The sequence below is a fragment of the Pinus tabuliformis genome, chromosome 8 (genome assembly GCF_031772625.1).
Source record: "Pinus tabuliformis cultivar Carrire ecotype Pingquan chromosome 8, CPIR1, whole genome shotgun sequence".
Taxonomy (NCBI): domain Eukaryota; kingdom Viridiplantae; phylum Streptophyta; class Pinopsida; order Pinales; family Pinaceae; genus Pinus; species Pinus tabuliformis.
In genome coordinates this window covers 570,088,958-570,112,977 of record NC_142294.1, presented here as the reverse complement: position 1 = coordinate 570,112,977, position 24,020 = coordinate 570,088,958, and the positions used below count along the sequence as shown (strand labels likewise).

The following is a 24,020-nucleotide window of genomic DNA, read 5'->3' as shown; positions in this document are numbered from 1 at the left end:
AAATCTGAAATGCCCAAAAAGGAACAACCAAGGAAAGAAATTCCTCAAGGAAGATTCTCTACTCCTAACTATGGACGTGATAGACGATTATTTCCTCCACTGAATAATGTTGAATGTTTTGTATGTCATAATCTTGGACATGTTGCAGCCATATGTAGAAGAAGAAGGTTTCAAGACCATCATGCAGAAAGATCATCACATTCAAGATACTTTAATGGATATTGCTTTTCTTGCAATATGTTTGGCCACAAAGCTGCTGATTGCTACAAGAGGAATATGAAACATGTAAGATGCTATGCATGTAACAAGTTTGGACATAAAGCAAGAGATTGCAGGAACAAAGCTCATGATAATAAGAAATCATCAACATGCGTGAAGATATGGAAGAAGAAGGAAGTTCAGTCAGAAAGATGTGGCACAGCACAGGGTACTCAGCATAGCACAGACATAACAGACTCAGGGGGAGCTGAAGGTATAAGAACTTCAGTGTTCTGATTCTCATACGCAAGTTTCATGAAGACAAGTCGCGTATATACGCGAGTTACAGGCTGCAAAGTCGCGTATATGGAGAAAGGGCAGCAGAACAGACCCAGGTTCAGTCATGGTTGGCTCAGCCTCAGGGGGAGCAGAACAGACTCAGGAAATGGTTCAGACATGGTTGGCTTACACTCAGGGGGAGAATATTCTTCAAATAATGCATTGTTGGCATTATGGTTAGAAGGTGTTGATAAAGTCTATGAAGCTAAATGATACATCTTACTGTTTAGGGATGGTATTGCAGGCTGATGCTTATGGTACAGATCATGATGCTGTTGGTGGCTTTCATAAGTCTTGGTCTAGATATTTCATCACTATGTCATGTATCTCTTTTATGATGTGAAGGTCATGTAACGGCCTATGTTGGTTTCCCCACTATGCCTGGGATGAATGATGAAATGTTCATGTATTATCATGTATCTTCACATGGTTAGGTGGATGAGTCAATATTGGTATATCCCCACTAGGTTGGGTGATGAATGTATGTTGAGTCTTTTGGTGATAGGAAGGTCTTCTATGATGTATAAGTCTTTGTTCTTCTTGAAGAACATCTTTTGCAGATCTTGCCTACAGTCAAGGGGAGCATGAACAGCACAATTCAGCAAGAGCAGGATGGATAGATTGGTACACTTTGGCATACACAAAGGGGGAGCACATTTGGAGATTTCAGCATGTACTCAGGGGGAGTATGGACAGCAGTATGGACAACAGAAGGTATACCAAGGAAGAGAATATCTTGGTCCACCCTTTGCCCTTGATGTCAAAGGGGGAGAGTGACTTGGTGTGGTGGTTGCCATCAAGTCCAAAGGGGGAGATTGTTGGCATTATGATTCAAGTGTTGTCCTTGATGGCAACTCACTCAGAGGTTGGTACAGGTGCTCAGAGACTGGTACAGGTGATGGCAACTTAACTAGTGGACAAATCTCAGTACAGCAGGACAAGAAAGAGATATACGCAGGTTCAGCAAGGAGAATCAGCGTGTACACGCAGGTTGGCTTCAGTAAAAGCGCGTACATATGAAAACGTACCTTTGGTCAGTGGCAGTTAGTCCTTGGAAGTTGTGCCTATGGTTTTGGACCATGGTGTCTCGACGGACGTGTCGATCCCTAGTTTCGAGGTTGATGGTATTGTGTTACTATGGTTTTGGCTCTTGGTATTGAGCAAGGCCTAAGGCTATATAAGGAGAAGATCATTAGGCAAGGAAAAGGAGAAAGGAGTGAGAGTGTGCATGGGTGATGAAGATCTAAGGAAGTGTGATCCAAGTGCTGGTTATGGGTTGGTGATCTAAACCAAGGTTTCACCCATGTGGAGGATGATGAATGATGGAACGAGATCTCAAGGGTTGGAATGATTATCTTCATATGGTTTGACTCTGGATAGACTAGATCTACTGACGCATGTTTATTATTATGATCTGGGTATGTTTTGATGTCTGATATAGCTACAGAGTTTTAAGGTTGAATTTACAGATCTGTACGCGGGTTGGTCTTGGTAAAAGAGCGTATACACGCAGGTTGGGTTCATCCAAGTAGCGTATACAATGTGAAGTATGATATTTGTATATGGAGCTGGATCTGGTTGTTGCTATGATTGTCTGGTTATTGTTGACAGGGTTACAGTGATTCAGAATTGGATGTTTCAGTGATTGATGATGCAGGTTGTACTACAATGATGATTGTCTTATGGATCCAGTATGAAAATGTATGAAACGTGGTCCCGGGTAGATCGTAGGCCGGCACCTACGTACTGGTAAACATATCAGCCAGTACAAGAGCCAGGGGGTTGTAGCTCCCTTCCACTAGCAGCTGGAAAACGAGTAAAGAAGCATTCTGTAGGTAGGCACCTACGTACTAGTAAATGGATCGGCTAGTACAAGAGCTAAGAGGGTTGTAGCCCTCTGCAGGTTGTAGCCTGCGTGCTGGTAAAGGACTGCACCAGTACATTGTAAAAGAAGTTCTCATTAAAGAAGAAAGAGACAAATTGCAACAGGTGGTTTTCACCCACATTGGGTTTCCACCTTATATCATGGTGTTCATGTGTGTGGCATTTGTGTGATGATCTGTTCTGTTATACTGCACCTGTTTACTGTTAATATGCTTAATAATGTTCTGATGCATTTACTGAAGATAAGATTAACTGAATCACAAGATCTCTGGATATACGCTAGTTGCATTAGACACAGTCGCGTGTACACGCGAGTTCACTTAACTGAAGTCGCGTATATGTTTCTGAGTATGAAATTGAAAAGTTTTATCTGATCTGATAATACTGATTCACCCCCCCTCTCAGTATTATTTCCAACAAAATTATCATCAAAAATATAATAAATGCACCTCATCACCTTGAGTCATTTACAATGAAATGAGATAAATAAACTAGTGATTTTCTTTGCCCCTATCATGGCCAAAGGTAATGGCTTTTCCTCTAGAGGAAGAAAGCCCTAGGGTTGGTGCTAGACTTTGATGTCCTCCAAAAGAAGCAGGAGCTAGACTCTGACATCTTCTACTGGTGCTATGACTATGTCCAACTTGCTTTTTAAGAGTTTGTGAAGGTGTTAATGTTGTTGCACTCCGAATGTTAATATTCACTTCCTATAAAGGTTTCTGCTTTGAAAAATCATCCTCCTCTACCTCTCTCTCCTTTTCTACCTCCTCTTGTGACCAATCAAGGGTCGATTCCATGATAGGACTCTTGGTCTCAATGCTGCATCCAATAGTGGTGTCAATCTCATCCAATGAGATGGCCCCCACATCACGGGTTTTCCAAAGTTGACTCAGTCATAGCAAAATATTGTAGTATATGTAGACCATGTCATTAAGGTGTTGGGATTCCCACCTGTTTGAGGGTCATAGTTATAAGTTAATAGATCATTAAATTAGTAACTATAATACATCATCTAAAGGGTGATGGGGCATAAAATAATAAATTATAATTTATAATGAATTCAAAATTGAATTTGAAAAGTTTTAACTTTTAACTTGTTGCGATTCTTGGTGAATATTTTTTCAATTTAACTCTAGTGGTGCACACATCTTGAAGAGCTACATGTTTGGCCAAGTAGTTGAATGGAAAGTTTTGTAAATTGGGTACTCTTGTGCCATACCTTGTGCACTAAGTATCTACAATAAATAAGAGAAACATAAGGAATCCAATGAAATTTAAAAGTTGAAACCAAGAGACATTGAAATCTAAAACAAAATGAAGCTTACTTTGGGTTTTGGTCTTCTAGTCCTAAATAGACTTGTCAAAGCCAAATGTTCCATCAACCATCCTATGTATCTCCATTTCTTAAGAAATTTTCACATGTTCTTGTGATCTTGAGTCCATCCTTGAAACACATATAGGGAATCTATCCATAACTTGAGCACCAAATATAAAACCATACGAGTAAGAGAATGCAAGATTGAGGTATATGCTTGTACCATGAATTGGGCAATGGAGTGCATTGTTCCATTCCTCATCAATCATTGTCAATATCAATAGTCATTTCTTAAATCTATAAAGCCCCTTGGCCTAATAATATGCATGGATGGATTCTTTAGCTCTATCTATGGTCTCATACAAGTATCCCATTGCTGACTTGTCTCCATCAACCAACTGAAGAACCTTTACCAAAAGTTCGCTAGTGGCACATGCCTCCTCCACTACTGTCGAAAGGGTCTCTCGCTATAACACTAGCCTACATGTGGCCTCCCTTTTCGATTTACGACTAAATCATAAAGAATGCTACTCTTATGAAAGGAACATTCTCTTCACCTTCTGCACACAAGCCAAGAGTGATTTAAGAGATATGAAGCTACTGGAAAAATGTGTGTTTGTAGGATGCACCAACTCCTTGTTATTTGTGAATCTTTTCATCAAGCTAAGCACATGAGTGTGATTTTATGTAATAAAGTTTATGATGCTCCTAGCTGATTCAATAATATCCTTGATATTAAAAAAAAATTCCCATATGTTTTAAAATCAGGTCAAAACAAGGTGTCCAAAACAAAGTAGAATACCTCAACATAAGCAACTTGCCAGCAACCACATAGTTAGTAGTGTTGTTTGTTATGACTTAGACAATTTGTGAACCTACCTCTAGAATACCCATCTAACAACTCACATATCAATGTTGCATTTTTAAGATGCATCAACAGATTCAATAAACGTCATCCTTTTGGGACAATTAACCAAGAAGTTAAGAAGGGTCTTGCCTTTTTTATTAGTCTAAACATTTGACATCATGGTGAATCTAGTGATTTTGCATGATGCCTTAAACTCCTCAAATCTGTTATTGCAATTGACCTTTTTCATTTTGAAGGATAGGCTCTTTCAATTCATCATAGGTAGGGGCCTTGTACCCCATACCATCAATGACAACAACATCAAACATGGATTGATAGAAGGGGTTGTTCTTGTCACTGTTGAAAGGAATATTAGTCCATAGAAAAGACCTTCCCACTAGATTGTTAGTTTCTTCCCTTTCATTTATATTAACCATTGACCTAATTGAAGGTTGTGCATTAGGTCTGGATCTAGGAACAAAAAAAGATGAGGTCATTGAGGCCATTGTGGAACTGGAAGGTGAGGCTAAAGAAACATTGTCACTTCTTCCCCCCTCAGATCTTGCAACTCTTCCCCTTGAAAGCCCAGCTGTCATAGCTTCCTTACTATTTCTTCTCATACTCAATCCTGGAAGTGATTTGTTGGCAACATGCATGATTTCCAGGTTTGCATTTGGGCAAATACCCACTTCATGTCCTGAAATTTGTGCAAGGTGTTATTTCAGGTATTTCAGCTGGGTTATTTACCCTTTCATATCATTTTCACACAACTTTAAATTCAATCTTTGTCTATAAAACTCCTTGGTATCACCATATTCCCACATAGGGTCCAAATTTCTTGGCATTTCTAGTTTTCAAAGTAATGATTAAACCTAAGGCACAAAATAAATTTTAAAAATAACACTGAAGAATAAAAAATCAAAAATTTTGCATAAGAATAAACAAATCTAGATTCTACATAAATGTTGGATCTTCCACAGTCAATTAAAAATCAATGAAAAAGGAGAAAAACTTATAGGCATTTCCAAACTTATAAAAATTCTAAAAAAAAAGAAAAAAAGAGGTGGAAATTGTTATACATGCCTGCAGATACATGACCAGCTGATGGGAATCAATCCTGTCTCTGCAATGATTTGATGATGGCAAATGAAAACGCTTTTTTCATAGTAAGATGAGGAAAAAATAATGGGTATAAAAGGGAAAATTATAAAAAATTGAAAAGAAAAGACAAAGAAAAAAGGAAAAAAAACACTAGAAATTGTTGCCCTTCCCTGGAAAGGCGTCCACAACTGAGGGGAATCATTCCCCATTCCACAATAAAATAATGATGGCAAATGAAAACACTCTTCTTTTCCTTTGCACTGTTTGCAAAATGAAGTGGGTCAGTAACTTGTAAGAGGAAAAAATTATTTTCAAACCGGAACTGTTGAACAGCAGTTCTTCAATCCAATCAACTTCTGGAGGAACTCTTCAATAGGATAGTTCAGATTGATAGGTCAAGTCACTTGGGAAAATTTGCAGAGGTCGTCCAATAATTATTCCATCGACTTCCAACAGATAGAGGAAATATCTATCAGCATAAGAGGTGACATGTGAAGGCCTAAATATCCTATAGTGCTCGTCACTGCAATCACTTTGTGGTAAACACAATTCAAGGCCGGGGCACTGCAATACTCGATGATAATCAGCTTCAACAATAGATATTGGTACTCAAAAAACAAAAATATTATTCAATCATTCAGTCTAACTATGAGAGTCAGTGAAAAAGTCAGTCAGTTAGTCTAACTAGGACAATTAGCTTAATTATGTCAGTCAGTATAATCAAAGATACAAGTGGGAATTAACAAAAATGATCGACCAATTCGTCAGTAAGGTTAATTGTGTTATTTTTAATCTTGTCAGTCTGTCTAATTAACAAAAAAGGGGAGTGTTTTTTTGTTTTTGTTTTGTTGTTGTTGTGATAAAGAGGCTTTTAGACCTTCGAATTGTAGTATTTTTGAAAGTGTGTTATTCCAGGTAGATTGGAAGAGAGTTTTGGAGCCAAGAGCAACATCCATACTGCCTTGGATTTCCTGGTTTGGCATCTGAACCTTTTCATTATAGTTTCAGACTGTCTGTGCTGAGGGTTTGTGAGTATTCAAATATTGTTAATAGCTGCCGCTATTGTTTTTAAATCCTCCTATTAGTACTGTAGTATATGCTCTCAAGTCTATTCGTGGTAACTTGCAGAAATTTTCTGTCCTCAGTACGGAATCTGTTGTTGCTGGTAAAATTATTATTGTTGTTGCTGTTGTTACAGTTCTCAAATTCTTGCACAATATATCAGATTTCAACTTTTGGAATATAGCAATACCATAGTGCCACGCTTCAAAAAGCTTTGCACTTTTTCCTCATAGCTTTGTAGTTGATGTTTTCCCATAGGATGAAACCAAGTGATGGTATCATCAATTTTTTCACACTTGATACCACACTAGTTTATCCCTTCATATTCTATCTTTATTGGCGATGATGCGACCATGTAGAGTTTCTCGAATTAATATAATAATCTAAAAAATGAACATATTGGGAACAAAGTCACCTTGTTCCTTTTAGATGAACTTACAACTGTCATTTATTTTCTAGAAATTATTTTGGAGAAAACATTATATGAAATGTTATAGAAGGATATGGGTTGAAATCTTGAGAAATTGGTAAGATTTTGTTCCTTCAGGATCAAAGCCAAAAAGGTGGAGTTGATTCCACTTCTCAACTTCTAGGAATTTCTACTGTCCTCTATCACATTGAGAAATTCAAACTTTATACATAGCCAACATCTTGGAAAGTACTTAGCTGAGAATCCAGATTTGTCACGCTGCATAGAGAAGACAACCTCTTTTGGCTCCTCCTTTACAGGCTCTTCAACCAGTCTTGATTATTCTTTACTTGAATGAGCATTGGAATGTATGGCATAAACTTTTCTTGATGTTCATACTTGCTATCGGTTGGATCTGTCATCACACCCTTGAAAATATCAAAGGCCTCACTTGAAATTTGCTAAAAAAATAAGTGTCTTTTCCCCGTTAGGAAGAGAGATTTCATAGATTTTCGTTTAGATCCTTCTTCTTTTTGGGTTGTTTATGGAAATATTTTGTATTCTTGTACATTTCTTTAACCAAAGATTTGAAGATCTAAGTCTCCACTTTTCTTTTTCTTGCAACCAAGCTATGCTTAATTGGAAACTTATCTCTTAGTCTTCATTAGGATTTCTGAATATCCTGTCTTGGATGAGTGATTGGGAAAAGGAAAGTTTTTCTTCCCTGTTCTGCCCAGAAAGACAAAGATCTTGGAGATGGCACTTGATTTCTTCGTTTATTTCAGATTTATATTTTTTGATATTTTGTCCCTATATGTATGAGAAGGATCCATAGACTGTATAAAGGCTTCAACCAAGAGCCATTAATCCAACTTGAATGTTTTCTTAATTCTGTGTTGATATGTTGGACCTTGTATTACTCTTGTGACTTTTTTAATGTCTTTGGTACTTGCAAACGGATTTGCCTAATCTTTCTGACACTATTTTTTCTTTTAGTGCATATCCTGTGATGTCTTCTCTTATTCCTCCTTGTTGTCCATGACTCCATGCATATAATAAACCCAAGGTTGAAGGGTATAAAACAAGTTTCAAAAGGGGCATTATTAGTGGAAGTATAGACTGCTTTGTCATAAGAATGTTGATTATAAATCAAATTTTTATCCCAAGTCTTTGGAAGTTTTTTATTGTAATACATCAAAAGTTGAACCAATGTCATCTTGACTAATTTTCTCTATCCATCTGTCCGGAGATAGAGAATTGTAGATCTTTTCAACTTGGTGTCCATATTCTCCTAAAGTGTTGTCCAAAAGGCATTGATAAATTTGGTATCTTGATATGAGGCGATGCTTCTTGGTCAGAAAGTGCAACTAGACCTATTCAAAGAACTTGTTTGCTGCTTCTTATCTTTTGGGGTGTTGTCACACAAAGTGTTTAGGCACTGCGACAATGCTCAGAGTAAGGGTTGTCACTCTAATCCTTACTCACTTCGTTTAGACTTTCTCCTAGACGAGTCAAGGTGGGTAGTCCCTAAGGTGAATGAATGACGATGGCCTGTGGAACACAAGCTCTAGGAGACTTAAGGTCGAACAACTTGATGGATGTAGACAAGTCCTGGTTAACTGAGATGAACAAATCAAACGAATAAGACACAACCACAAGATAGAAATGATTATAAACCAGTGCCTTCATATTCAATTAACATAGACTAAATAAATAAATAAAACAAATTATCCAAAGCAATTTATAAATGTGGTGAAAGTGACGATCATGAACGATTAAATGTAAACGCCCAAAATTTTATCATGCAAATTTTCCAGTAATTAAATCCCATGAAGAATTATGAAATTTAAGTACTAAGTAGTGATTTTAGATTTGAAAAAAAAAATTCTTCAATAACCCCAGATCTAGAAGAATTTATCTTTCTACTATAGCCAATGGTTTTTAAAAAAATTTAATCGCACTTGACAATAGAGAAATCACTACCACAAAAATTAAAATTTTACTCTTAACACACAAAAAGACACCAAGGAACTTTAGATTTAGAATTTAATTATCCTTGGGTAATTTTTTAATGTGCTACGCTTATGAAGCAAATTTAGTGTGGCAAATGAATTTTTTAATGTGACCAAAAATAAAAATCAAATGTACTTAATTAAAATTTAAAAAAACTATGGGTCGTAGGCCACATAATTTTTATTTTTTTTTAAATGTGAGGGCACATATTCTCCTTTTGATTTAATTTCTTAATTCTAAAAAAAAAAAAAAAAAATTAGATTTTTAATGTTTAAAGCAAAATTAAAATAAAAGGAAAGAAAATCAAAATTAAATCAAATCAAAATTAGACAAAACGAAAAGTAAAGAAAAATAAAATTGAATTAATTGAAAATAAACTTAAGAAACCTAATGCATAAAGTAAAGAAACAAAATAAAATAAAAAAGTCGAATGTTTCAGTTTCTGTATGCAGGTTTTTGATGGCGACGGATAAAGCTTGACCTCGAGCAAGATTAGTGAGCTGGGGTACACAGGTCTTGGCCGTGGGTTGAGAGGGAGCATGGGATACGTAGGTCTTGGCAACAGGAAAGGGAATGCATTTGGAGCTGCGAGGGAAAAGCTAGGACGCAACAAAGTTTGGGCAAATGAGGGGTTTTGAATGGAGGCAAACGAATGTCAAAAAAATGTGAATTGGGCTTTTTACAAGCAGCGGAAAAGGGAGAAGCGAGCAAAGGAAGGAAAATCGAGCAGGAAGAACACATCAATGGATGAGGAGCTGAGGAGAGATGGAAATAAACAAGGTTTTTTTTAGGTGACAAAAGGAAGCTTGACGACGGCAAAGGAGAAGAAAGACGCAGATAAGGGAGACGCAGGTTTGCAGCGAAGGGATGACAACAATGGAGAAGGGGAAAGGACGAAAGTTGAAGAGCAAAGGAGGGGGGCGCAAATAGGAAATGGGAGGAGTTGGGAGCAACAGAGAATGGAGAAATAAGTGTTTTCTAAAAAATTTCGAAATTTGCAAGAAAAAAAAATCCCAGGAACCAAAATGAATTTTGAAAAATTTTCGCATCAAAAAGGATGGAAAAATGCAACAATATACAATAACAAAATTTTGAAAGGCTTCCAGGCAGAAAAATGGTAGCCCAAAAACTCTAGAAAAATTTTACATTTCAAACCAATGTATTTCTGCTTAAAAAAAATTCTCCCAGAAGACCTTAGATCTAAATTTAAAACTCTTAGACTGGAAATAATGTCCTTGCAAAATGATATTGAAGCCAGATATTACTCTCCAGAGCCTAGATTTGGCTTCAAACAAAATTTGTCCTTCAGATCTGCAGCTGTAAAAAGAAAAACAAAACACCCAAAAACGATATATACAATGATAAAACTAAAAACCCAGATAAATAATTACAAAATTTACAAACTGCAGGCTCTAAGTGGCCAGATCTATCATTATGATGCACAAAAATTAAAAGATTTTTAAAATTTTAAAGGAGGTGCTAACTCGAAACCCTTTGTGCATCACCAACAAAAAATCTTATGACAAACCTGAAGCTAATTTAGTTGGGATCTTCAGGAAACATAGATCAGGAGTTGGTTGGTCCAACTAAAAACCTCCCCTAATGCCCAAGGATCTAAAATCAAGATTTCCATGCAAAACTCAATCCAACCATCAAAAACAGAGCGAAAAAATAATAATAAAATTCAGACAGATAGAGATACCTTATATTACGTTCAAAATTAAAATTTATCCAAACCCCAGCGACTGAGCAAGATACATGTACTCAAATCACTCTTCAAAAGCTATCATCAATGGCTTTAGAAAAAATTATGCATGAAAACAACTCATCTTACAGTATTCCCATGAAGAATAGCACGAGCAGAATTTAACCCCAAAGTCTTTCTTTATTATCCAAAAAAAAAAAAATACACAAGAGCTTCTTGTTAAGCACACGACTCAGAGATTGGATGGATCAACTGACAAATGACTTCCTATTTAAAGATAAATCCTCCGACAATGAGTTCAAGTGATCCTCATCAAATCAATCTCGACCGTTGATGAATCTCATCTGTCGAAATATTTAAATATTTTGGGAAATTCAAAATTTTTAATTAGATGCATTTTTATTAGCTCAAAAATAATTTTTTTTGAGTTAATTTCCCCAAAAATTTGACTTTGACTTAATCCCCAGGGATCAAAAGTTTAAAATTTAGCAAATAATTAATTTACCTTAGTCCCAAGACCTTTTAAAATTTAATTTTTTAGGACTGATGAATTTTTCCTTTGGAGAATTTAAATTTACCTAGGACCTAGAATTAATTAAATTTCTGGCTTAGGATTTTAATTATTTTTTTGTTAGAAAAATTAATTTATTAACCTATGAGAGCATAAATTATTTTTGCAACCCTCAAGACATTGTACATCATGCTTTTCATATTTTTTACATTATAAGGGGGAAAACCCCTTTGTAATATACCCTCACAGACTACCCATTTTTGTGACACAAATATAATCTAGCAAACCAAGTAATTTATAATAAATTAACCTAACCAGATAGTTATGATTATTCCCATCTCACTTTTACATAGACTCGATCTCAAACACGAAGAATCGCCTAAGGTCCTAGCGACAAAATCCATTCCAGCTTTGGGGTAGGACTGGAGAGGTAAACTTTGTCAACCATCCGAGAATGGATCGGTGAGACAAAAAACCTCCCAGAATGGAGATCATCACTAAAAATGTAGGTTTACCTAGGTTGTTACATACATGACACAGTTCTGTTAAGATTATTTACATCATATACATGCAATATGGGTTTACATTACAACATGATGATCATGCTGATGATGATAGCTTGACAGCACAAACACATCGATCAGGCGTTATCCCTTTTGCGATAAAAGGGGATGTACTGCTATGGCTTGTTGACATGAAGTTGTCAACATTTGGCTCTACTTGGGGACACGTCGTTGCACCGGAGGAATGTGAGAATCCAGAATCTGCATCCACACAACACACAAGATTACATAATTAACGTCCATCCAAAAATCATCATATAACATTAAGCACAAGAAAGATATAAGCTTGTCATTTATTAACTATCCTAATAACATGAAAAACATAAATCTACCTACAAAATAAAATACTGAAATAAAAGGGTGTAGCATTAGGAATACAATACAAAGCATGTCCCATGGCATTAGATACATTCAATGTAGTGCATGCTGAGCATTTGCCTACTTTCTGGCAAATCTGTGGGTTGCTTTTCCGATGTGCTATGTTCAATCATGCATATCGTAGGCCCCTTCCCTCTCTAAAAATTAAGCCATTTGGATCTGTCTTCCGCAGAATTTACCTGAAAACCCTAAAACTTATCCAAATTATTTAGAAAGTGAATAACATGTGTTTCATTATCAAAGGCTTGCCCATGTTCAAATTTATTTGGGATATAAGGTTTTAAAATGATATATGTCTTGGTTTTCTCTTCAATTAATTTATCAGACAACTACATGGTAGAAGCAGCAAAAACTAACTCATCAGCTAAGCAATTTTGCTCTCTTGGGATAGCTTCAAGATTGATCGCATCAAAATAATCCATGGTATCCCACACAACATTTCTATAATTTCTTAACCTTTGATTTTTACATGTAAGTTTATTTTTTATTTGCATGATAACTAAATCTGAATCACCCTTAATACTCAATAATTTGAATTTCAAAGTTTTTGCCATTTCAACACCCAACAACAAGGCTTCATATTCAACCACATTGTTGGTCGCTTCAAATTCTAACCGATAGGCAAATTTGAAAATATGACCAAGGGGAGATTTTAAGACAATTCCCGCACCTTTACCATGCCTAGATGTTGCACCATCAAAGTATAAATACCAAACTTTATTTTTTAAGTCACCCTCTTTTTCATCAACCTTGACCTCTATGGGAATGATTGAATTAGATAAAATAGCATGATTCCTAGGGTTAGGTTGTTCACATATTATCTCATTATGGGGACTTTTAGGATCTTCGACATGGAATCTCCTTTCAGGCTCTCTATTTAATTTAAGAAATCCTTGACCATTAGGGGAAGGAATCGTAGCATATGACCATTTCATTTGAATGCTTCCTCCTAAATCAGAGGCCCATTTCCTAGACAAAAGCATACCCCTATCATCAGGCACGTCAACCACAATTATGTCCATTACAATCATGATATTAGGGTAGACAGATCGATGGACTTGTAAGTCCTTAATCAACATATGAATTTCAATTTTCTTTGAATCCATTACACATATGTTATCATAAGGCTAGATATCCTTAAGTTAAGTTGTTCCATGACTCTCTCAGTCATCACACAATTGGAAGCACCAAAGTCAAGCATGAAGTTATATAACTGATAATTATTAACAAGAAAAGTAATGAAAAAAGGAGAATGCCATTTGCTATCAGATTCCATACTTAGAAAATACACGGGAGCATCCTGGTAGAAAGCCTCATGAGTTTCCTCTTGAGTTGCATTCACCTGGGTACTGCCAATAACACTTAGTAACTTGGCCTTTTGGGAGGGGATCCTCACTATTTCGGTGACAGGAACCAAAACTTTAAAATTATTAAACCAACCTCCTAAATCAATATTCATACTAGAAGCTGATCCAGGGTTAAGACTTCGAGAATTAACTTGATTATCATTTTGACTTCTTCTCTGATAGGTTAGCCCCTTGTCCTTAGCAATTTCAAGAACTCGCTTAGGAGGAGGCTCCTCACTAAAATGTTTAACCAAGACATCAGTTTCTTGACCAAAATTATTGATGATATATGAAGATTTGAAAGGTCTGATGGGTTGATTATTTCCCTTGACCTCTTCCCAATTCTCTTGCGATAGGTGATACTCTTTACCAACCATGTTTATCTGATCGTTTGTCTTAAGCATCTCATGATGCATGATTCTCTTGATTATAGGACAAGTAGCTTCTTCATGAAGCTCATCACAGGCCCTATAATAAGGCAGGGTGTCCTCCATAAGATTATTAGTTTCAAGAGGATTGGGAGGCCTCCGCTCACTGTTTTGACCTTTATTCTGCCAATTATTTCGATTATTATTATTATCCTAACCCCTAGGTTGATGATTTTGCATTTGAGATCTTTCCATTTGAATCAACCTAGATTGTAATGTAGTTAATTCTTTAGCATGATGAACAATCATCCTAGGTTGATTTAACTCCATATTTTCTAACTTCTTAAGCAATTTTTGCATAGGTTCTTCTTAAGATTCTTTTTCTTTTCCTTTAGGTTCTTTTAATTTAACATCAAACCTATCAAACCCAGGAATTTCAAATTTACCAGAAGCCTTCTTATCTTTTTCCAGCTCTTCAACTGTGATTTGACAAGCTTTGTAGTCAGCAGGCTTGGACCTTCTTAGCTCATAAGAAGTGTCAGGATTGAAAGCATCAAGATAATATTCTAGAAGCACTTTCTTAGTTGGATTGTAATCATTAGATATCTCTTTAAGCATACCATTAAACCTTTTATTAAATTCTTCACACGATTGATTTTCTTTCTTTTTAATGACCCTAACGGCTTTTGCTAGAGATCAATCTTCTTTCTTATCACCATATTTCTCTCTAAAAGAATTAAAGAGGGAATTAAATGAATCAATACTATGATCAGGCCTATCCTTAAACCAATCCATAGCATCTTGCTCAAGGGTCAAGACGAAGCATTTTATTTTCACATCCTCATAATTATGAGCATTAGCAAATTTAACCCGCCAAGTCTGAAAAGCATATAAATGATTCTTAACAGTGATTGCATTATTTCCTTGGAAAGCAGGTAACTTGTCTAGACCATTATTATGAAGGTTATGGGGATAACCCTGGATGTTAGCAAAGCTAAGAGGCTTATATATATCCATGATGTCTGGAACGGGAGGATCCAAGAAGAGTGAATGGATGTCACAGAGAGATTTCTGGGCGAGATTGTCGAGGAGTGTAAGAGAAGAGAGCTTATGTAATCTAGCTCTAAGAACCCTTTCAGAATCCGGAGCAGGATTAGCCAAGCTGCTTGGGTTCCTCCTAGTACATGCTCCTATAGAAGATGAAGGAAGTGGAGTCGCCACGTGGACAAGAATCTAACTTAGACATAGAAGATTATATGATGAAAAATGAAATGAAGATGAAATGAGGAGATGAAAGGATCAAACGATGAGAAGAGATTGAGAGGACCAAGGACAGAAAAACATTGTCCCCAGCAACGACGCCAAAATATGTTGTTGCACAAAGTGTCTAAGCATCGCGATAGCGCTCAAAGTAAGGGTTGTCACTCTAATCCTTACTCGCTCTGTTTAGACTCTCTCCTAAACGAGTCAAGGGGGGTAGTCCTTAAGGTGAATGAATGAGGATAGCCTGTGGAACACAAGCTCTAGCAGACTTAAGGTTGAACAACTTGATGGATGTAGACAAGTCCTAGTTAACTGAGATGAACAAATCAAACAAATAAAACACAACCACAAGATAGAAATGATTATAGACCAGTGCCTTTATATTCAATTAACCATGGACTAAATTAAAAAAGAACAACAACAAATTATCCAGATCAATTTATAAATGTGGCGAAAGTGATGATCATGAACGATTAAATGTAAACGCCCAAAATTTTATCATGCAAATTTTCTAGCAATTAAATCCCATGAAGAATTATGAAACTTAAGTACTAAGGAGTGATTTTAGATTTGAAAAAAAAATCAATAACCCCAGATCTAGAAGAATTTATCTTTCTCCTAGAGTCAATGGTTTTTAAAAAAAATTAATCGCACTTGACAATAGAGAAATCACTACCACAAAAATTAAAATTTTACACTTAACACACAAAAAAACACCAAAGAACTTTAGATTTAGAATTTACTTATCCCTTAGGTAAATTTTTAATGTGCTACGCTTATGAAGCAAATTTAATGTGGCAAATGAAATTTTTAATGTGACCAAAAATAAAAATCAAACGTACTTAATTAAAATAAAATAAAAATTATAGGTCATAGGCCACATAATTTTTTTTAATTCTTTTTTAATGTGAGGGCATAGATTCTCCTTTTGATTTAATTTCTTAGCGATTCTAAAGTCATAAATTTTTATTTTTATTTTGTTTTTTAAATTTTTAAATTTTTTACTATTTTTTTAATGTTTAAAGCAAAATCAAAATAAAAATAAAAAAATAAAAGGAAAGGAAATCAAAATTAAATAAATTGAAAAGTAAAGAAAAATAAAATTGAATTAATTGAAAAAAATCTTAAGAAGCCTAAACTAAACTAGATTAAACAAGAGAAATCCAAAACAAAACCTAAACCTAATGCATAAAGTAAAGAAACAAAATAAAATAAAAAATTCAAATGTTTGAGTTTCTGTATGCAGGTTTTTTATGACGGCGAATAGAGCTCAAGCTTGAGCAAGAGTAGCGAGCTAGGGTACACAGGTCTTGGGTGCGAGTTGAGAGGGAGCATGGGATACGCAGGTCTTGGTCACAAGAAAGGGGATGCGTGTGGCGTTGCGAGGGAAAAGCTAGGATACAGTAAAGTTTGGGCAGATGAGGAGTTTCGAATGGAGACAAAGGAATGTTAAAAAAATGTGAGTTGGGCTTTTTGCAAGCAACGGAAAAGGGAGAAGCGAGGAGTAGCGAGCTAAGGAAGGAAACTCGAGCAGGAAGAACGCATCAATGGATGAGGAGTTCAGGAGAGATCACAGTAGAAAATGTTTTTTGCAGGTGACAGAAGGAAGCTTGACGGCGACATAGGAGAAGAAAGACGCAGATAAGGGGGACGCAGGTTTGCAGTGAAGGGATGGCAGCAATGGAGAAGGGGAAAGGATGCAAGTCGAAGAGAAAAGGAGGGGGCTAAGAATGGGAAATGGGAGGAGTTGGGAGCAGCAGAGAATGGAGAAATAAGGGTTTTCTAAAAAAATCAAAATTTGCAAGAAAAAAAAAGTCTCAAACAGCAAAATGAAATTCGAAATTTTTCCGCAGCAAAAAGGATGGAAAAATGCAGCAAGAGACAACAACAGAATTTCGAGAGGCTTCCAGGCAGAAAAATGGTAGCCCAAAAACTCCAGAAAAAAACCCAGAAAAATTTAAATTTCGAACCAATATATCTCTGCTTAAAATTTTTTTCTCCCAGAAGACCTTAGATCTGAATTTAAAACCCTTAGACTGAAAATAATGTCCCTGCAAAATGATATTGAGGCCAGATCTTACCCTCCAGGGCCTAGATCTGGCTTCAAACAAAATTTCTCCTTCAGATCTCCCACTGTAAAAATAAAAACAAAACACCCAGAAATGATATATACAATGATAAAACTAAAAACCCCAAAAACCAGATAAATAATTACAAAATTTACAAGCTGCAGGCTCTAATCAGCTAGATATATCATTATGATGCACAAAAATTAAAAGATTTTTTAAATTTTAAAGGAGGTGCTAACTCGAAATCCTTCGTGCATCACCAACAAAAAATCTTATGATAAGCCCAGAACTAATTTAGTTGGGCTCTTCAGGAAACAAAGATCGAGAGTTGGCTGGTCCAACTGAAAACTTCCCCTAACACCCAAAGATCTAAAATCAAGATTTCCCTGCAAAACTCAATCTAACCATAAAAAATAGAACGAGAAAATAATAGTAAAATTTAGACAAATAGTGATACCTGTTATTACGTTCAAAATTTAAATTATTATCCAAATCCCAACAACTGAGCAAGATACTTGTACTTAAATCACTCTTCAAAAGTTATTATCAATGGCTTTAGAAAAAATTATGCATGAAAACAACGCATCTTAGAGTATTCTTATGAAGAGTAACACGAGCAGAATTTAACCCCAAATTCCTTCTTTATTATCTAAAAAAAAATATTATACAAGCGCTTCTTGCTAAGCACATGACTCAGAGATCGGATGGATCGACTGACAAATGACTTTCTATTTAAAGATAAATCCTCCAACGACTAGTTCGAGTGATCCTTGTCAAATCAATCTCGACCGTTGATGAAAATTAAAATTTCTTTTAATCTCATCCATCGAAATACTTAAATATTTGGGGAAATTCGAAATTTTAAATTACATGCATTTTAATTAGCTTAAAAATATATTTTTTTAAGTTAATTTCCCAAAAAATTGACTTTGACTTGACCCTGAGGGATAAAAGGTTTAAAATTTAGCAAAATAATTAATTTACCTTAGTCTCAGGACCTTTTAAAATTTAATTTTTAAGGACTGACGAATTTTGCTTTTGGAGAATTTAAATTTACCTAGGACCTAGAATTAATTAAATTTCTTGCTTAGGATTTTAATTAATATTTTACCAGGAAATTTAATTAATTAACCTACGAGGGGATAAATTATTTTTCCAACCCTCAAGACACTTCACATCATAATTTTCATATTTTTTACATCATAAGGGGGAAAACCCATTTGTAATAGACCCTGATGGACTACCAATTTCTGTGGCACAAATATAATCCAGTAAACCAAGTCATTTGTAATAAAATAACCTAACCAAATAGTCAGGACTATTTCCAAATCACTTTTACATAGTCTCGATCTAGAACAGTAAGACTCGCCTAAGGTCCTAGCGACAAAATCCATTCCAACTTTGGGGTAAGACTAGAGGAGAAAACTCTACCGACCATCCGAGAATGGATCAATGAGACAAAAAACCTCCCAGAATGGAGATTGTCACTAGAAAGGTAGGTTTACCTAGGTTGTTACATACATGACACGGTTCTGCTGAGATTATTTACATCATATACATGTAGAATGGGTTTACATTATAACATGATGATCAGGCTGATGATGATAGCTAGACGACACATACACATCGATCAAGCACTATCCCTTTTGCGAAAAAAGGGGGTGTATTGCTATGGGTCGTTGACACGTAGTGGTCAACATGCGGTCTTTTCACACGCCATAAGAAAACACATCTTGTTGAACTTGTCAACTGCTCTAAACATGTAGTCATGTCCCTCCCTTGTTGTTGGCAAACCACCCACAAAACTTGTGGAGATGCTATTTGAGGCTCTAGTGGGTACAGGTAAGGGATTGGTATAAACATTGCTTTCTATTGTTAAACTTCTAGGTACGACAAATTATGAATACTCTAGTTAACTAAGCGACATCTTTTTCATTTTGGGCCAATACACTTACCTATGTAAGTTGGCAATTGTATTCCCCCAAAATGTCTTGCAACCTTGGAGGTGTGAACCTCAAATAAGTTGTAATCTTTCACCTTTAGTAATGCAAAGATTGTCTCTTTTGTAGAGCAACACATTTTGGAGTTGATAGTCAGCGTTGCTATCACCTTATTCCACACGAATTCGGCCTTATAGCTATCAAAATGCATCTTTAAAACCTCATTTCTTTGTATGCCTTTTTGTATGCATCATGGGTAAAAGACTCCATGTGCATATGAGTTCGTAAAGTTGTAATATTGGATGTGGGTGGCCTTGAAAGCATGTTTTCCGACTTAGTAATATTGCTCTCCTTATATGATGATTAGATGAAATTGTTGCAAAAATCTCATCCACTTGTAGTGTTTGGTTTGTTTAAACTTACTAGAGGCCTATAAATACTGCAATGGTTGGTGATCAATGTGGATAATGGTTTCCTTGCCCACTATATAATGCTTCCACTTCTTGATAGCTTAAACCAAAGTGTAGAGTCTCTTATCATATGTAAGGGTTTTTCATGGAACTGACATGAACCATTTCAGAATGATAACATATGGACTTACCTCTCGACATGAAGATGATCTGAATTTGAAACTACTTGTAAATGGTTTGCAAGGTATTCAATTCAGAAATATACATGTTTAAAAGATGTCCATGTCTTGCAGAAAAGAAACAAATGAAATTTTCAGCTGTTCATGACCCATTTAAGTATAGCAGATTTATTTCCTTTTACTGTTTAACACACTAAAACGAATTTGTTCTGCAAAATAAATCAACCACAGATGCAAAAGAAGTTGATGAAGCAGTTCACCCCTCCTGGGCTACGTCTGCTGGGTCCAAGGCTCCCAAATGGGTCTGTCATTGTTTTAATTAAATGCTCAAATTGAATATATAGCTGAATAGAAGCATCTACAGGTGGAATAGATGGTAAAAACGGATTCAGAACACTTGAATCCTTCAGGATTGACTACTGGTTCACCTCAAATGGGTACCTGCAACCCTATACAGTCTTCCCAATACTGGGCCCTGGTGGCTCCTAGAACTTCCACGGCTCCAAAACCTCTGCAAATGACCTCAGAATGCTGTAAGACCTGTGCCAATGGCTTCAGAAGGTCGAAAATACCCAAAATCAAAAACAAATTCGTCCAAAACCACCTTTCCTAGCCAAAGTTATGGCCATTTACTCCCAACTGCCAGCTTGGCCTAAAATCACTCCAGCTAAAACTGGCTAACTGCCAGATAACCCCGCTAAATATGGGGCGGCTGCCAAATTTGGCGCCACCGCCAACAGATCCGCTAAATCTGCCATAACCGCCGGCTAACTGCAGTTTAACTCCGCATGTGACCGCAAATTTCGGGTTGGCTGTTTGCATGGGATTCCGTGCCAACGGTTAAGTGCTGGCGCCGAATTCTTGGCCTGAGGTCACGTGGTATGGGGGGCTGGCCCCCTTGGGGCCCCGCCAAAACAAATTCAAACTTTAAATAAAGTTCTCCCCGCCCATTTTTCATGACTCACGCCATTGGCGCAACGGTAAAACGTTGCATTTGCTCCGGTTAGGTCGCGGGTTCAAACCACAGACCTTGCCACATACTTTTAAAACATGCGCGCTGATGTCACCCTTGGCCACGTGGCCACCTCTGGGCCTGCCACGTGGCAGTCGTTGATTCGTTGCCCCAAAAGGAATATTCCAAGGAATATTCTGTGGAATATTCTTTTTTTAATTTTTTTTTGAAAAATTCAAAATTTCAATGTTATTGAGAAATTCTTCTTTTTGGCATAACTTTCTCATACGGCGACCGTTTTTCGAACCATTTGCGGCACCGGAATCAGGAGGACGAGCACTTTCCAGTCGTTCAACTTTGAACTAGTTCTGAGCACTTTCATTTTTGAGCATTTTACGACACTTAGGACATGAGCACCTGATCACGCCTCCCCATTGGGAAGCTTTTGGACCCCAAAAGCCTTCAACTACTTGTTAAAGAGGTGAGGATACAGCTCCCTCACTCTGTCCACCTCCATCCACTTTGCCTTGTTCGGTTTGCTGCCTTTGAAACCAACCCGCACATAATCTACATTGCCCCTCCTTGAAGTGCGTGTCCTTCTGTCAAGGATTGTATCTTCTTTCAGCTCATCTAAGAATTCTGGCGAGAAATCTTCTATAGATGGCAGTTGAACAGCACTTTCATGATCAACGATCAAAGGAGGTTCATACAAACGTAAGTTCTCCACATTAACAACAGAATACATTTGCATGTAGGAAGGCAAATCTAATTGAAAAGCATTATTTCCAACCTTCTTGAGGATTTTGAATGGACCATAACGAATAGGCTTCAGCTTTTTACCTTCTCCTTGCATCCTTTCCTTACTAATGTACAGGCATACCTCATCCCCTTCTTGAAACTTGTGATCGACTCTATGCTTGTCGTGTCTTTCCTTGTACTTGTCTTGACTCTTCTCAAGCTGTTCTTGAATTTGCTGATGTATTTGCTGAATTCTTTCAATGAATAAACGAGATTTGTCAATATCACTATGTCCCTCAATGGCGACATCTTTCTCAAGAATGAAATCAAGAGGTGATTTTGGCAAGTAACCAAAACAAGCTTCAAACGGTGAGGTGTTTGTGGAAGAGTGCTTGGCACGATTGTAAGCATGTTTTATGTAGTGAAAATGTTCATCCCACAGCTTGGTATGCTTGCTGCAATATCCTCTCAAGAGGTGCACAATGGTTCTGTTCACAACTTCAGTTTGTCCATCTGTTTGCGGATGGAAAGCAACACTTTTCTTCAACTTTGTGTCCATCATCTCCCATAGGTTGGACCAAAAATTCCCCACAAATTTGGAATCCCTGTCACTAATAATGGAAGTAGGCAAACCAAAGTGAATCCATACATGATGAAAAAATAATTCAGCAGTTTGTTCAACAGTTATAGTTTTCTTACAAGGCATAAGTATACACATTTTGCTGAAACGATCAACTACTACATATAAATAATCATGCTGCTTTCTAGATTTTGGCAAACCTCCTACAAAATCCATAGAGATTCTCTCCCATGGTCTAGAAGGTACCGGCAAAGGAGTATACAAGCCAAGCTTCCTATTACTAGGCTTGCTTGTAGCACATAATGAACAACCTCTTATGAACCTTGAAACAGAATCTACCATGCGAGGCCAATAACAATACCTCTGTAGATGTGCAATTGTTTTGCTTACACCAAAATGGCCAGCAATAAGAGAAGAATGAGCTTCTCTTATGACATTTATTCTCTCCCCCTTTGGTATGCACAACTTTCCCAAATGAAACAGCAAATTTTTATGCATGTGATAGTCATTTTCCTCTACATGATTCCCTTTACTCAAGTTAGCATACACATCTTTAAAGTCATCATCAGATGCATATTGTTCTATGTAACTATCATGTACAATGGAATCATTCTTAAGTAAAGTAACAGCACCAATAATAGGCCTTGAAAGCATATCAACAACTTTATTCAGAGTACCTTTCTTGTACCTTATTACCAAATGGAACTGTTGCAAGAAGCCCATCCATCTGAAGTGTTGTGACTGTTGTAACTTGCTTTGTGATTGCAAGTACTGTAAGGGCTGATGGTCGGTATGTATAACAGTTTCTTTGCCCATCAAATAGTGTTTCCACTTTTTGACGCTTTGTACCAATGCATACAACTCCTTATCATATGTAGGATAATTTACAACAGCACCATTAAAAGTTTCAGAATGAAAAGCAATAGGCTTACCATGCTGTAGAAGAACTGCACCCATGGCATAATCACTAGCATCGGTTTGTATCTCAAATGGCTGTCTCAAATCCGGTAATGCAAGGACTGGAGTTGAACTAATCTTCTCTTTCAAAGATTCAAAAGCTTTTTGTTGCTTGCCTCCCCATTGGAAAGCATGCTTCACACTTGTCACTGCATGCATAGGAGCTGCTATAAAAGAGAAGTTAGAGATGAACTTCTTCCAATATTGCGCTGCACCCAAAAAACTTCTTACCTCTGTTATGGATTTGGGAGTAGGCCAATTCACAATAGCCTCTATTTTAGTAGGATCTATTCTCAAAGCACCTCCTCCTACTATGTGTCCCAAATAAACCAAAGAAGTCTTTCCAAATTCACACTTTGACATTTTAAGAAATAACTGATTCTTCTTCAAAACATCAAGTACTTTCCTAACATGCATGACATGATCTTCTCTAGACTTGCTGAAAATTAAGATGTCATCTAAGTAGACAATAACGAAATCATCAAGAAAAGGACGCAAGACATCATCCATTACCCGCATGAAAGTTGCAGGTGCATTGCACAAACAAAACGGCATCACAAGCCACTCAAAGAGTCCTTGTTTGGTTTTAAAGGCTGTCTTCCAAATGTCACTTTCTTCAATTCTTACTTGATGATATCCACTGCGCAAGTCTAACTTAGTGAAATATCGAGCATCTTTCAGCTGGTCTAGCAAATCATCTATCCTTGGGAGTGGGTAACGATTCTTTACCGTTATCTTGTTCAAGGCCCTGAAATCAACACACATACGCCAAGTGCCATCTTTCTTTGGAAATAATACAATCGGTGACCCACATGGCGAAGTACTTGGCCTTATGAGACCCTTGTCCAACAAGTCCTTGATTTGCTTCTTTATTTCAGCATTCTCCATAATAG

At 36.7% G+C, this 24,020-nt stretch overlaps 1 protein-coding gene across 3 annotated transcripts in view; it reads left to right on the top strand.

The window, feature by feature from the left end:
* LOC149236739 (calcium-transporting ATPase 1-like) overlaps positions 1–24,020 on the top strand; it is a 286,340-nt gene that overhangs the window by 96,910 nt on the left and 165,410 nt on the right. The window contains exon 3 of one of the 3 annotated variants that reach the window (XM_089461614.1): positions 6,600–6,658. The exons of the other annotated variants lie outside the window; for them this stretch is intronic. Coding sequence (XP_089317740.1) covers positions 6,600–6,658 — 59 coding nt within the window. The remainder of the gene's footprint in view (positions 1–6,599; positions 6,659–24,020) is intronic. 3 annotated transcript variants of the gene reach the window in all.